Consider the following 16,471-nt stretch of genomic DNA (forward strand, 5'->3'; position numbering starts at 1 on the left):
CAAAAGTCTACCGCAGACACGTACAGCAAAAGTCTACCGCAGACACGTACAGCAAAAGTATACCGCAGACACGTACACAAAAGTCTACCGCAGACACGTACACAAAAGTCTACCGCAGACACGTACACAAAAGTCTACCGCAGACACGTACACAAAAGTCTACCGCAGATACGTACACAAAAGTCTACCGCAGATACGTACACAAAAGTCTACCGCAGATACGTATGCAAAAGGCAGAAAACACCCTCCCAGGACAGGAGACAGCCAGGCATGTCTCCCGCCCCAGGACCACGCTGAGTCCTCGGCATACAAAAGGCAGGATGAGTAGATGAGAGGTGTGTGGGTTAGAAGGGAAGAACCAAGGCCGGGCCGGTGGGCTAACACCTAGAATCCTACCACTTTGGGAGACTGAGGGGGGCGGATCACTTGAGCTCAGGAGTTTGAGACCAGCTTGGACAATACAGCGAAACCCCATCACTACAAAAAGTACAGAAATTAGCCAGGTGTGGTGGTGTATGCCTGTAGTCCAGCTACACGGGAGGCTGAGGTGGAGGATTGCTTGAATCTGGGAGGCAGAAGCTGCAGTCAGCCAAGACTGCGCCACTGCACTCCAGCCTGGGCGATCAAGTGAGACCCTGTCTCATGAAAAAAATGAAAAGAAAGAAGTACAACTGGCATTATGAGCAGCAGACACAGTTGTGTGCATTAAAAGAGAGACTCCAAAACTCAAACAGTAAGATTGACAATTCAATTTGGTAGGAATGATGTATTAACAATGTCAACATACGAAACTCAGCTAAACCTCTGCTACGCCACCAACAAGACACCACTGACAAGGGGCCCACAGGGGCCCGCGCTGGGTGCGACTGTTTCCAGGTCAGCCTTTTGGAAGTCTGAAATGGCAACTTCTTTTTTTTTTTTTTGAGACGGGCTCACTCTGTTGCCTAGGCTGGAGTGTAGTGGTGTGATCATGGCTCACTGCAGCCTCGACCTCCTGGAAGCAATCCTCCCACCTCAGCCTCCCCAGTAGGTGGGACCACAGGTGCGCAACACCAGCCGGGCTGATTTTTCTTTCTTTCTTTTTTTTGTAGAGACGGGGTTTCACCATGTTGCTCAAGCTGGTCTCAAACTCCTGGACTCAAGCGATCCTCCTGCCTGGGCCTCCCATGTGATGGGATTTACAGGCTGAGCCACTGTGCCTGACCTGAAATGCCAACTTCTTCATGCCTAATGATGTGTGCGCCATTTGATTCCCTCATCAGCCATCCTGATACCTTCTTCTGACCACTTAAAACTGTTACAAATACCCTGTCCTTGAGGAGGCAGCAGACGGAGAGGAGCAGGAACAAGGGGGTCTGGTGGCAGAACGAGGTGCTGGTCAGAACAGGAGGGCAGAGAAGTGTGGGCTCTGAAAGCCCATTCCAGACCCCAGAATGGAATCAGCCAAATGCACACGGCCCCTGCTGACCTGAACGCACATTTCTGCAGCCTAAGAGAGGAGCTGGGTCTGAAGGGAGTATGGCGGCTGGCAGCAGAGGCCTTGCTCCCACGCGTGGCCAGGCATGACATGGAGGCTGAGCTGGTGGGCCATGGGAGCTGGGCATGCTCTCTGCAGACCTACGTGGGGACAGGTGATGGCACCATCCACAATGCTGGCCCCAGGGCTCGGACGCCCTCAAGGGCTCACCAGCCTGTCACCATCCAAAAGATGCCCTCTCATATGCAGGCCTAGGGCAGCCTGGCTGGACAGGAACAAATGTGAAAGATCCACACACCAGCTGTGGGCAGAAGCGGCAATAACAAGTCGAGACACAGCCAGGAGAAGCACGCTGGTCACACACTACCTGCTCAGCAACGGCAGGGCTGCTTGTTCCAGCTGAGTCTCTGCCCAGCAGGTCCTGCGTCTCAGTCCTGCTGCCCAGGCAGCCTCCCTGGGCTGGGAGCCAGGAGCAGACTCAGGCCTGGGTCAGCCGGGCCTCACCAGACTCAGTGGGACTCAGCAGCGCACTGTTCCTCCTCCAGGAATCCGGGACTGGCTGTGTCAGCCGCGAGGCTGCGGGGCCAAGAAGAGGTGAGTATGCACAGCCCCCAGTACTTTTGGGGTGATGGTGGACACACCTGAGGAGTGGGCAACAACGAAGGGTGGGCAGGAGGAGGAATGAGCTTGGATGTTCTTAAATCAAGCCCTTGTTCCTTCTGAGAGAGGACTTCTCGTATCCAGTCCTGGACTCCGGGCACTGGTCCCACCCATGCGCTGGATGATGCAACAGGAGGATCCTGGGGGGCCTCGCCTGGGGTGGGGGCCGTGCACCCCACAATGTGAGCTCACTGCACAGGACCCTCCACATCCTGCTGACAGCAGGGTGGGGGTGGGGTGGTGGGTGCTGCTGTGCCCTGACTGAAGGGGGCGAGTCCAGAAGGTGAGCGGGAGCTGCGCAGGCAGCAGGGCTGGGTCAGGCAGCCCTGTCTCGGAGAAGACAGCCTGGCTGCACACACCCTCTCCTGGGGGAATTTTCTGTGGAAGGGAAGTGGGTGGAGCTATTGAGGAAACTGAGGCAGCACAGGAGCCCAGCCAGCCAGCTGGGGCTGCAGGAGGCGACAACAGGGGCCACAGAGCCAATGCAGGTCAGCAGGGAGGGAGAAGGCACAGGGGCAAGAGAGAACGAGGAGGGCGGTGAGAGACAGACATGTACAGGATGGGTCTGGGGGCTCTGGCTGGCAGGCCTAGGGCACGGTGCTGCCAGCAATGTGAAGGGAGGGCAGAGCAGGACATGCTACACCTGGCCTGACCCACTTCCCTGTAAAGCGCCGGCACAGCTGGGGTGGGCTGGGAAGGGAGGGCTACGGCTACCCGAGACCAGCCCGGAGCATCCTCTGAGGATGCTGAAGGGAGCCCCACCAGGCCACCAGCAGCCAGAGGGGCTAGAGTGCAGTCTCCCGTGAGCACAGCCCTGTTCCAAGCTGTCTTGTCCTTAGCAGCTTTACAAGGTACAAGTTCGTGCCACAGACCTGCCTGTTCATGATGCACCGGGCAGTGGGTTTTCGCATATCCCCAGAGCTGAGCAACCACCACAAGGATCTAATTTCAGAATGCCTGGGGGACACGGGGTGGCTTCCTGGATGCTGCCACTGTGAGCAGTGTGTGTGGGGGACACGGGATGGCTTCCTGGATGCTGCTGCTGTGAGCAGTGCGTGTGAGCCTCGGTGGATTTTCAGAATGCCTGGGGGACACGGGGTGGCTTCCTGGATGCTGCCACTGTGGGCAGTGTGTGTGAGCCTCGGTGGCCATGCAGGTGCTTTCCCCTCGGGCAGACACCTAGTAGGACTGCTGGGGCATGTGGGAACTTTGTGGCTAAATGTGGTCCCGCCAGGCTCAGAGGCAGCCCCAGCAGTGCCGCAGGACTCCTCTCCATCCTGCCTGTCATCACCCCATGAGGGCCCACGTCCCAGGGCATCTGTACCCCCACAGGAGGCCCGGTGAGGCAGCAGCACAGACACGGTGCCACCCCACCTTGCTGACACCGGGGTTCCAGTTCCGCCCTAGGCCCTGCTCCACAGAGGTCCCCACACAGTTCCTACAAACACAAGGGAGGCACAGCCAGGTGCTGACCCTGGACTCTGCTCAGCTTCTCTCAGGGTCTTGGTCTGCCCCTAAGAGAGCAGGGTCGGAGCAGGCCTCTCAGCGGGACCCCATGGTGGAGCTGGGGCTAGGACGAGCAGACAGCAGGCAGGGTGGGGCAGGGATGTGGGGGTGGGTTCTGTTTCTCAGCCTTCACTGGGCTGCCTGGGCACTTCTCATCATCCCTAAAGATGTGTGTGCGTTAAGTGCTTTTACGCAGAAAAGACAAATTTCAAAACGTTAAAAGGACATTTTAAGGGTTGGGTGCAGTGGCTCATCATGCCTGTAATCCCAGCACTTTGGGAGGCCAGGGCAGGTGGATCAGTTGAGGCCAGGAGTTCGAGACCAGCCTGGCCAACATGGCGAAACCCCATCTCTACTAAAAATACAAAAAAATTAGCCAGGCAAGGCGGTGCACATCTGTAATCCCAGCTACTCAAGAGGCTAAGGCATGAGAATGACTTGAACCCGGGAGGAAGAGGTTGCAGTAAGCTGAGATACTGCCACTGCACTCCAGCCTGGGTGACAGAGCGAGACCCTGTCTGGAAAAAAAAAAAAAGTAACATTTTAATGAAAGATCCTGATACTGAGGGTTGCCTGGCCAGAGGCACAGTCAGCAGGTTCCCTAGCTCGCCATCTCCAGGAGCCCTCCCTGCACCCCACTCAAAAGAGAAGCAAACTACCAGGATCACCTGGCACCCGGGACACCCCTCGAGGGAGACCAACCAGAAAAACACAGACCAGGACAGAAAAGAGCTCAAGGTGAGGCGATGTCACACCAAGGAAGATGGGAGATTATAATAAAGATTCAGAAAACACAGAGAGCTCTTAGAAATGAAAAACATCAAAGAAATGAGACAGCTCTGCTGGAAGCTAAAGTTCAGGTGCTGTCCCAAAGTGAAAAGATGGCCATGTGCAAAAGAAGGATGAGATAACCAGATGGGTTCACTGGGCAGGCCGAGTAATAGAGAAAAAGGGAGCAAAATCTAACGACTAATTCAATAGAAGCTCAGGACAGGAGGCTGTCGGACAGCAAAGGCCTGCTGGGCTCACGTTGCCGTGAGATTTCTGAACATGGAGATTAGAGGTAAGGAGCTAAAGTCCCACAGCTGCATGGCAAGGGCCAGGAGCCAGAGGGCCACGGAGCTGCCCAGTGAGAACGCTGGAGGCAAGGCGACAGCAGGGGCGCAGGCTGGGAGACAGACATGTGGCCAGGCATGCCGCGCCCACCAGACACGGGGCAGGGAGGGGGACCACCTGCAGAGGATCGAAGGCACCTCACAAGATGAGGAGGGTGTGGACCAGGAAGTGGGGTTTCATGCAGGGGAGGTGAAGGGAGCCCCCAGAGAGCAGGGTAAAGATGCAGGTGCACAGCAGGTGTGGACAGCACAGCACAGAGCAGAGGAGGTTGAAAGGCTCTGGGCTCCCCCGTCAAGAGGCCGAAGGCAGTTCCTGACCCATGTGTGTGTCTGCAGAGGGCAGCAGCGGGCACAGGACCAGATGCACAGAGAGCAGTACAAGAGAACACCAGACACTGGCACCTCCACACAAGGCCAAGCTCACCCACCGCCCGTAGTTACGGTGTCCACGCACAAGGCCAAGCTGCACACCGCTGAGGGTCGGTGGCCTCCTCGCCCACTGCCCGCAGTCACGGTGTCCACGCACAAGGCCAAGCTGCACACCGCTGAGGGTCCGTGGCCTCCCCACCCACTGCCCGCAGTCACGGTGTCCACAGCCGCAAGCACTCAGCGCGTGCCTGGCTGCAGCCCACTCAGCAGCAGGACCCCACCTGCTCAGGCCAGACGGCGGCCTGAACCACAGGGGACTTGGATACAGCACCCCAGGCGCAGTAGGTCCACGAGCGGGGAGAATCTGGGGCATGATTCCCAGGGACCAATAGAACCCTCGCTCTGCACGCCCAAGGGCTAAGGGAGGAAGGCAGGTGCCCAGATCCCCAGTTCTTCAATCCAGTAAAAGGAGAACCCAAATTCAGAAAGCCCTGGATCAACTGAAACAGTTCTTCCAATAAGGTGTTTTTCAATTAAAGACAAATACCAAGTTACTGCAACTACCAAGTCCCAATATTTGAGGGGAGCGAACTAAGCATCAAGATGGGGCCCTCTGGGAGGCTCTCAAACCAAAGGATACGCGGCGTGCCCTCCGTGCGGCAGACCAGGTAGAGGCAGGCGGCGATCACGTGGGCCATCTTCCGGCCGCGGGTCAGGTGCCTGCTCACGGCCATCTTGAAGAAGTTGAAGGCAGTGTCCAGGCAGTGCTGGTTCAGCTGCAGCTGGTTCCCCAGGTGATGGATGTGGCGCCGCCCTAGGACACAGCACGAGACAGCTCTTAGCCAAACGTTCCCGCAGAACATGAAAAGTATCACACAGCTGCAGTAGCAACTTTAAGAATACAGATTTGAGCTTTCCCTTATAAGTTTCTGAGCTCACTTTTTCTGTGTGGGTTCCAATCACATTTTATTTACGGACACTGAAATGTGAATTTTCTGTGATCTCCACGTGCCATGAGATCCTGTTCTGCATGTTTCCCTTCTTTCGGCTCTGGGTGGCATGTGTGGTGTGGCTCAGTGTGCCTCTCTCCGGGGCTCTGAGGTGCAGCGTGTCTGGCAAGGGCTTGGTTTGCACTGGCTGGCAGGTGCTATGCCCCTGACTGCCCTGGGCTACGGTGTGAATGCCCCTTTTCCTACAGCCATATGCCCCAGCGCCACCTCCTTCCCCAGCCGCAGAGAGGTTGGGCCAGCCCACCCCTCCCTTCTTAGCAGGGCCCACTCTGCTCAGCCCAGCCCCCACCAGCCTCTCCTCTAAGAGCCAGCCACCTGGCCTGAGAAAGGGCCAGCCTAGAGCTATCCCCTGCACCTGCCTAGAGGGAGGGCCATGACAAGGGCATGCCCAGCAGACCAGAGGCCACTGCACCCTCCTAGGGGCTGCGAGGTGCTGGAGGTGGCCAGGACGGCAGCATCCGAGCACACGTGTTCCCCTGGAGCAAGACCTTCCCAAAGCTGCGGGCCACGTGATGGCATCAGGAGGGGAGCGGCAGAGCTGCCCCGCAGGCAGGAGGAACCTTGGGAAACAAATGCCAATGCAGGGCAAAGGTGCAGAGCACAGGCTGTGTGGGGAGCGCCTGGGCCAGCCTCACTGCCCCACTCTGTCTGTAGAGCACAGGCTGTGTGGGGAGCTCCTGGGCCAGCCTCACTGCCCCCACTTCTGTCTGTAGAGTTGGTGCCGTGGGCAGGCAGCCTGTGCTCCAGGCAATAAGCCCCATGGGGTACCCACCCAGAGGACATGTACGGTGGGTCACAGCTCGATGCAGAGGAGAGCTGCCGTCATGGAGATTCCAGTTCCCACTGTGTCCTCTGGCACCCAAACCCCCAGTCCTCCTGCAAAGACTACCCAAGGCAGCCTCCATCCCCACATAAAGTCAAAAACTGACCTCCCAGATTCATTTGATAAGGGCACATGAGCTGGAGAAGGTGAGGGCTGATGTTCTGCTCACGCCAAACTTCACTAATGATGACCAGCAGCCAGAGGTGGGCAGCTGCTGAGCCTGCATCCCAAGGAAGCTGGTGGCCAGGGTACACAGTCTGGCAGGTCTGAGTCAAGCCTCACACTGTGCCAGGCCCCTGGCAGTCAGCAGCACCACACGGAGCCCCAGCCCTGCTGTGGCCCTGCCACCGTGAGCACCTAAGGTTACCTGCCTGGAGCTCATACAGCTCTGAGGCCTGCAGTCCAGCTGAACTGACATGGAAGGCTGGTCACTGTCCCCAGAGCTGAGGCCTGGTCACAGCCAAGACCCCAACAGAACGGACAGAAAGGGCACCGTGCCGGCTGCCAGCTGTGCATGTGCAGCACCAGCCAGACACACCAGCACAGACCATCCCCATGGCCCAGCAAGGCCCAGAGGGAAACAGAGTCAGCTGACAGGTGACCCACTGAAGCTATCACTCCTTACCTACCAGCTCTCTGCTGTATGTTTGGAAAATTCTGTAATAAAAGGTGAGAGAGAGGTACTCTCTGGAAACCACACACTTGAGGTTGGGACTCGATCTCAAGCCCCGACTCCACAGGCACCAGCTCATGTTCCCAGCATGCAAGGGTGCTATGGTCTGAATGTTTGACTCCTCCTAAAATTCCTATGTTGAAATCCTAACCCCTACGGGGATGGTATTAAGATGCAGGGCCTTTGGGGGTGACTAGGTCAGGAGGCAGAGCTCTAATGATCAGCTCCGTGCCCTTAAAAACGGGACCCCAAAGAACTAGCCCAGCTCTTCCACCACGTGAGGCCACAGTGAGAAGGAGCTGTCTGTGGGCCAGAGGCGGCCCTCATGAGAGAGCTGGGGAGGAAGCAGCTGTCTCCCCCATTTCCATCTGGAACTTTCCGGCTCCAGAAGTGTGAGAAACACATTCCTGCTGTCTCGCCTCTCTGGTCTGTGGTGTGCTGTTACAGCGGTCCAAAAGGACTAAAATGGGGGGCTTACGACGACTGCAGTAAGTTATTTTTTACCATCTTCTTTCTTTTTTTTGAGACAGAGTCTCGCTTTGTCACCAGGCTGGAGGGCAGTGGCGCGATCTCAGCTTACTGCAACCTCTGCCTCCCGGGTTCAAGCAATTCTCCTGCCTCAGCCTCTTGAGTAGCTGGGATTACAGGTGCACGCCACCGCACCCAGCTAATTTTTTGTATTGTTAGTAGAGACAGGGTTTCACCCTGTTGGCCAGGATGGTCTCAAACTCCTGACCTCGTTATCCGCCCACCTCGGCCTCCCAAGGTGCTGAGATACAGGCATGAGCTACTGGGCCTGGCCAAAGATGTTATTAATAAACAGATATTCACATAGAAACCAACTACTAATTAGCTAGCCATAGCCTGTGAGTCTCCTTAGACTTCCTTCCAATGAATGAATTCTAAAGTAAACTCAGGCTGAATGCCGTGGCTCATGCCTGTAGTAATCCCAGCACTTTGGGAGGCCAAAGCAGATAGATCACTTGAGCCCAGAAGTTCAAGACCAGCCTGGGCAGCATAGTGATATCCAATTGCTAAAATAAATAAATAATCAGCCGGGTGTGGTGGTGCAAGCCTGTAGTCCCAGCCAAGGCAGGAGGACTGCTTCAGCTTGGAAGGTTGAAGCTGCAGTGAGCCATGATTTTGCCACTGCAGTCCAGCCTGGGCAGCAACAGAACGAGACCCTGTCTCACAAAAAAAAAGATTTGAGGCATATCAGCACCTACACGTAAAGTATAAAGCCATAAAGCTTCTAGAGGAAAACACAAGAGTATATTCAGACCTTGGAGTAGGTAACAATTTCTTGAACAAGTCACAAACAGCCCTAACCATAAAAACTGACATACTGGGACTTCACTAAAATTAAGAAATTTCTGGCAGGGTGCAGTGGCTCACATCTGTCATCCCAGCACTTTGGGAGGTTGAGGTGGGAGGATCACCGGAGCCCAGGAGTTGAAGACAAACCTGACCAACATGGTGAGATCCCCCATCTCTATTTTGAAAAAAAAGAATTGGCTGGACGCAGTGGCTCACGCCTGTAATCCCAACACTTTTGGAGACCGAGGGGTGCAGATCACAAGGTCAAGAGATCGAGACCATCCTGACCAACATGGTGAAACCCCGTCAGTATTAAAAAATACAAACATTAGCCGGGCATGGTGGTGCGTACCTGTAATCCCAGCTACTCGGGAGGCTGAGGCAGAAGAATTGCTTGCACCCGGGAGGCAGAGGTTGCAGTGAGCCAAGATCACACCATTGCATTCCAGTCTGGCAACAGAGCGAGACTCCATGTCAAAAAAAAAAAAAATTAAAAAATGAGTGGATGTGGCCGGGCACAGTGGCTCATGCATGTAATCCCAGCACTTTGGGAGGCTGAGGTGGGTGGATCACGAGGTCAGGAGATTGAGACCATCCTGGCTAATACAGTGAAACCCTGTCTCTATTAAAAATACCAAAAAATTAGCCGGGTGTGGTGGTACACGTCTGTAGTCACAGCTACTCAGGAGGCTGAGGCAGGAAAATGGCATGAACCTGGAAGGCGGAGCTTGCAGTGAGCCGAGATTGCGCCACTGCACTCTAGCCTAGGCGACAAAGCTAGACTCCATCTCAAAAAAAAGAAAAATAAAAAAAATGAGTGGATGTGGTGGCATGTACACGTGATCCCAACTACTCAGGAGGCTGAAGTAAGAGGGCAGCTTTAGTCTAGGAGGTTGAGGCTGCAGGGAGCAGCGACTGCACCACTGCACTCCAGCCAAGGCCACAGAGTGAGACCCAGTCTCAAAAAAATAAAAATTCAGAGGTTTCTGTTCATCAAAAGACAACATTAAGAGAGTGAGACAAGCTATAGACATGGGAGGAGGATCGAAACATGTATATCCAACAAAGGACTTAAATCCATAATATATAAAGAACTTCTACAAATCTGTAAGAAAAAGAAACTCAATTTTAAAAAAGCAAACATGTACAAAAGATGCCAATAGGCACTTCACAGAGAAAGGATGTCCAAACGGCCAAGAAGCATGAGAAAAGGTTGTGGCCATAATTACTCACCAAGGAAAGCAAATTAAAGCCACAGTGAGAGTGCTACACACCTACCAGAAAGACAGTTGGAAAGGCTGATAATGCCACATGTGAACAAGGCTGTGGGGCCACTGGGACTCTCCTGCACTGCTTCCTGGTGGGAAGACGAACTGGTACAACCACTACAGAAAACCCTGTGGCCTGATCTAATGATGAGCACATCCAGACCTCAGGACCCAGAAACCCATTCGCAAGTAAACTCCCAAGAGGAGGGGGCACCCGTGTCCACCGAAGGGCCACGTGCAAGAACACACACAGCAGCTGCCTGTGCACAGCCAAGAATGGAAACACCCCAAATGTCCATCCACAGGAAAAGGAGATCAATTGTGGTCTATTCATACCATAGAATACGACACTGCAATAAAAAAATAAACTACTGATATGCTCCAAAAAAGTACATTCTAGAACAGCTAAAACCCAGAACACTGGCGAACCAGATGCTGAGGACTGGAGCCACCGGAGCTCTCCTTCCTTGCTGGTGGGAGCGCAAAATGGCTCAGGTGCTTTGGAAAAGCATTTGGCAGTTTCTTCCAAAACTAAGCATACTCTCACCATACGGTCCAGCAATCACCCAGAAAAACCTGCACATGATGTTCATGGCAGCTTCACTCATAATCGCCCAAGCCCAGATGCCCCTCAGCAAGCAGGTGAAAGGATAAACCAACTGTGGCGCACCTAGGCAGTGGAATATTACTCACCACTGAAGAGAAAGAGGCCGCAAGCTGTGCAGAGGCCTGCAGGACGGTTAAATGCCCGTGGCTGAGTGACAGGCTGCACAGTGACAGGATGCACAGTGTGTGACTCCAGCTCTACAACCACATGACCAAGCGCCAGCGAAAAGATCACAGGAGAAGGAGGAATGAATGGGTGGAGCTCAGGGGATTTTTAGAACACTGAAAGCAATCTGTATGAAACTGTAACGGTGGTTACCCGTCACTACATTCGTCTAAACTCACAGAACATGCACTGCCCAGCGTGAGCCTGGGTGTGTGGTGGAAGCTGTGTGATCCTGAGCCCAGGTGTGCAGGTGGAGGCTGTGTGATCCTGAGCCCAGGTGTGCAGATACAGCCTGCGTGATCCTGAGCCCGGCTGTGCAGGTGGAGGCTGCGTGACCCCGAGCCCGGCTGTGCAGGTGGAGGCTGCGTGACCCCGAGCCCGGCTGTGCAGGTGGAGGCTGCGTGACCCCGAGCCCGGGTGTGCAGGTGGAGGCTGCGTGACCCCGAGCCCCGGTGTGCGGGTACAGCCTGCGTGACCCCGAGCCCCGGTGTGCGGGTACAGCCTGCGTGACCCCGAGCCCCGGTGTGCGGGTACAGCCTGCGTGACCCCGAGCCCCGGTGTGCGGGTACAGCCTGCGTGACCCCGAGCCCCGGTGTGCGGGTACAGCCTGCGTGACCCCGAGCCCCGGTGTGCGGGTACAGCCTGCGTGACCCCGAGCCCCGGTGTGCGGGTACAGCCTGCGTGACCCCGAGCCCCGGTGTGCGGGTACAGCCTGCGTGACCCCGAGCCCCGGTGTGCGGGTACAGCCTGCGTGACCCCGAGCCCGGGTGTGCGGGTACAGCCTGCGTGATCCCGAGCCGGAGTGTGCGGGTACAGCCTGCGTGATCCCGAGCCCGGGTGTGCAGATACAGCCTGTGTGACCCCGAGCCCCGGTGTGCGGGTACAGCCTGCGTGATCCTGACGTGTCAATGTGGGGCCACTGACTGCAGCTCGTGCACCACCGTGGAAGGGGGCGCTGAATAGGGCCGGGGAGGCTGTGTGGTGAGGGGTTCTGGGAGTCTACGGGAACTCTCTGTACCTTCCAATCCATTTTGCTGTGAGACTAAAATGCTCTAAAAAATACAACTCTTTTTTTTTTTTAATTCCTTTCTGTATGATTCCCACGGTATGAAGTATGAAGCAGAAAACCAAGTGAACCCAGTGGGCAGCAGGTGCTTTCTGAGCTGCTGCAAGCCTGACTCATGAGGATTTGTCAGGTGGTTCATGGAAGGTCAGCACATTTCATGCACTTTACTATGCACGCTATACGAGGAAAAACAGACTGAGAGGACAGAAAAAGAACTTCCCTGAGAAACGAGTCTCACATGAAAGGCTCATCAGGTCAATGAAGAGAGCCCCACCTAGCGGTGTTTCAGAACCGTGGCTTCATAACATCAAAGAAATCATCCCAAAAGGCCTGAGATTTTCAAAACAGAGCTCAAAACACACTGACATTCAACATCTCTTGCTGGTGGACCCCAAGCAGATGCTCCCCACATTCCATGGGGTGCCTGTCTCAACCCCTCAGCAAGCATCCCAAGGGAAGGGGCAAGAGTTTCTCTCTCCCAGACCGTTTCTCTAAACACAGCCTCAGTGTGTCCCAGCAAACCCAAGGAGGGGCCTGTGACCTCGCAGGGCGCACGGAGGCAAACAGAGGAGACGAGTACCCGCGGAACATGGCCATCGCTGAGGGCAGGAGGGGTGGCTAGCGAGTTTATTTCCATCTTTTCAGTTTTCTAAGAAAGGCAATCAAGACTTCACCTAAACAGTAACAGTCGGAAGCTACATTCACTGATTTCCACCAAACCCGGCAGGCTGGGTTGCCGGCAGGAGTGGAGGCGGTGGGCCAAGCTTGCAGTGGGACCAGGGCTGATGTGAAACCTTCAACCAGGGCGGTATGGGAGAATAAAGGAGAAAAAACAAAATTTAAACAAACATAACCCATGATAAATCAATAAAAGGCAGTAAAGGGTTGTTTTTTTTTTAAAATTATACTTTAAGTTCTAGGGTACACGTGCATAACGTGCAGGTTTGTTACACATGTATACTTGTGCCATGTTGGTGTGCTGCACCCATCAACTCGTCATTTACATCAGGTATAACTCCCAATGCAATCCCTCCCCCCTCCCCCCTCCTCCCCGTGGTAGGCCCGGGTGTGTGATGTTCCTCTTCCCGAGTCCAAGTGATCTCATTGTTCAGTTCCCACCTATGAGTGAGAACATGCAGTGTTTGGTTTTCTGTTCTTGCGATAGTTTGCTGAGAATGATGGTTTCCAGCTGCATCCATGTCCCTACAAAGGACACAAACTCATCCTTTTTTATGGCTGCATAGTATTCCATGGTGTATATGTGCCACATTTTCTTAATCCAGTCTGTCACTGATGGACATTTGGGTTGATTCCAAGTCTTTGCTATTGTGAATAGTGCCGCAATAAACATACGTGTGCATGTGTGTTTATTGCAGCGTGATTTATAATCCTTTGGGTATATACCCAGTAATGGGATGGCTGGGTCATATGGTACTTCTAGTTCTAGATCCTTGAGGAATCGCCATACTGTTTTCCGTAATGGTTGAACTAGTTTACAATCCCACCAACAGTGTAAAAGTGTTCCTATTTCTCCACATCCTCTCCAGCACCTGTTGTTTCCTGACTTTTTAATGATCGCCATTCTAACTGGTGTGAGATGGTATCTCATTGTGGTTTTGATTTGCATTTCTCTGATGGCCAATGATGATGAGCATTTTTTCTTTTTTTTTTTTTTTTTTTTTTTGAGACGGAGTCTGGCTCTGTCACCCAGGCTGGAGTGCAGTGGCGCGATCTCGGCTCACTGCAAGCTCCGCCTCCCGGGTTTACGTCATTCTCCTGCCTCAGCCTCCCGAGTAGCTGGGACTACAGGCGCCCGCCACCTTGCCCGGCTAGTTTTTTGTATTTTTTAGTAGAGACGGGGTTTCACCGTGTTAGCCAGGATGGTCTCGATCTCCTGACCTCGTGATCCACCCATCTCGGCCTCCCAAAGTGCTGGGATTACAGGCTTGAGCCACCGCGCCCGGCCCAATTTTGGCTTTTGTTGCCGTTGCTTTTGGTGTTTTAGACATGAAGTCCTTGCCCATGCCTATGTCCTGAATGGTATTACCTAGGTTTTCTTCTAGGGTTTTTATGGTATTAGGTCTAACATTTAAGTCTCTAATCCATCTTGAATTAATTTTCGTATAAGGAGTAAAGGAAAGGATCCAGTTTCAGCTTTCTACTTATGGCTAGCCAATTTTCCCAGCACCATTTATTAAATAGGGAATCCTTTCCTCATTTCTTGTTTTTTTCAGGTTTATCAAAGATCAGATGGCTGTAGATGTGTAGTATTATTTCTGAGGACTCTGTTCTGTTCCATTGGTCTATATCTCTGTTTTGGTACCAGTACCATGCTGTTTTGGTTACTATAGCCTTGTAGTATAGTTTGAAGTCAGGTAGCGTGATGCCTCCAGCTTTGTTCTTTTGACTTAGGATTGTCTTGGAGATGCGGCCTCTTTTTTGGTTCCATATGAACTTTAAAGCAGTTTTTTTCCAATTCTGTGAAGAAACTCATTGGTAGCTTGATGGGGATGGCATTGAATCTATAAATTGCCTTGGGCAGTATGGCCATTTTCACGATATTGATTCTTCCTATCCATGAGCGTGGTATGTTCTTCCATTCGTGCTAAAAACTCTCAATAAATTCGGTATTGATGGAACGTATCTCAAAATAATAAGAGCTATTTATGACAAACCCACAGCCAATATCATACTGAATGGGCAAAAACTGGAAAAATTCCCTTTGAAAACTGGCACAAGACAGGGATGCCCTCTCTCACCACTCCTATTCAACATAGTGTTGGAAGTTCTGGCTAGGGCAATCAGGCAAGAGAAAGAAATAAAGGGTATTCAGTTAGGAAAAGAAGAAGTCAAATTGTCCCTGTTTGCAGATGACATGATTGTATATTTAGAAAACCCCATTGTCTCAGCCCAAAATCTCCTTAAGCTGATAAGAAACTTCGGCAAAGTCTCAGGATACAAAATTAATGTGCAAAAATCAGAAGCATTCTTATACACCAGTAACAGACAAACAGAGAATCAAATCATGAATGAACTTCCATTCACAATTGCTTCAAAGAGAATAAAATACCCAGGAATCCAACTTACAAGGGATGTAAAGGACCTCTTCAAGGAGAACTATAAACCACGGCTCAGTAAAGGGTTTTTTAAAGGTAAGATAAATACGGCTGGGTGTGGTGGCTCACGCCTCTAATTCGAGCACTTTGGGAGGCCGAGGCGGGTGGATCACCTGAGGTCAGTAGTTCGAGATAAGCCTGGCCAACGTGGCTAAACCCTGCCTCTACTAAAAATACAAAAATTAGCCAGGCATGGTGGTGAGCACTTGTAACTCCAGCTACTCGGGAGGCTGAGGCAGGAGAGTCGCTTGAACCCAGGAGGCGGAGGTTACAGCGAGCCCAGATCACGCCACTGCACTCCAGCCCGGGCGACAGAGCAAGACTCCGTCTCAAAAAACAAACAAACAAACAAACAAAAAAAGGTAAGATAAATATGAACTACAAAATAAGAGGCAGGAAGAGCCCAACGTATCAGAAATGTGCCAACTATAATGGGCCAAAATCCCCTCTTGTCTCCAGAAGTATCTGAAAAATACATTAGGATCTGCCCCATAGACCCACTCCCAGGACACTCGACAGCAAGGAGGTATGGCGGGCCTAACCCCTAGGGCAGAGAAGGGCATCACTGCCACAGCAGGGGGCCTGACTGGCAGCAGAAGGGACAACTCTGGCGAAAGTCCGCAGGAAATAGGACAGGGGCTGGACTGACAGCCTCCCTCAGCCCCACACCCCACCCAGGCAGGAGCAGTGCCTGGCCCAGGGCAGGTGGGTGGGAGAGCTCATTGAATGGGCAGCAGCAGGGCACGGCCCCTGACGCAGGCACCCGGGCTGCGGCCGCAGATCTCCAGGTAGGAGCCCAGGTACGAAGGTCGGCATAGGGTACCCCAGAACCACCCATCCCCAGTAAGATTCAACAGGCGTGGGGGCCCTGCAGCTTCCCCCACACAGTGAGTAGGGTCCAGGGGCCTCCTGGGCCTGCACGGCCACAATCTTCACTGACACTCACCCCTAATTAGGGAGGCTGTATGTTCCATTTTCATTTCTTTCTTCAACCAAAGGTATTTAAAGGGTTTTGAAAGGTAAGATGAGCTATTTCTCTTTCTCTGTTGTTGGTTTCCAATCTTATTGCAATGCACGTGTCTGCACGGACACGACTCTTTGCAATTTGTTTAGGTCTGAGACATGACTAACTCTAGTAAAGGTACCACGCGTTTTTGGGAAAATACAGACTATATTCTCTGTGGAGAACAAAGCTCTTCATAAGGAGAAAATCTCGAAGTCAGTAGAAGAAAAAAAGGAGATAGCCTGGTGGCACCAGAAGCAGTGGGCAGAGCTGGGCCCCAACCCAGGCAGCCTGAA

The 16,471-nt window shown here is 53.2% G+C and overlaps 1 protein-coding gene across 3 annotated transcripts in view; it reads right to left on the reverse strand.

Moving 5' to 3' along the window:
• The window catches only part of BRF1 (BRF1, RNA polymerase III transcription initiation factor subunit), a 101,475-nt gene that overhangs the window by 49,560 nt on the left and 35,444 nt on the right, over positions 1–16,471 (reverse strand). For all 3 annotated transcript variants that reach the window (XM_025392072.1, XM_025392070.1, XM_025392071.1), the window contains one exon: positions 5,768–5,941. In XM_025392072.1, coding sequence (XP_025247857.1) covers positions 5,768–5,861 — 94 coding nt within the window. In that variant the 5' untranslated portion in view covers positions 5,862–5,941. The remainder of the gene's footprint in view (positions 1–5,767; positions 5,942–16,471) is intronic.

The sequence above is a fragment of the Theropithecus gelada genome, chromosome 7b, assembly GCF_003255815.1.
Source record: "Theropithecus gelada isolate Dixy chromosome 7b, Tgel_1.0, whole genome shotgun sequence".
Taxonomy (NCBI): domain Eukaryota; kingdom Metazoa; phylum Chordata; class Mammalia; order Primates; family Cercopithecidae; genus Theropithecus; species Theropithecus gelada.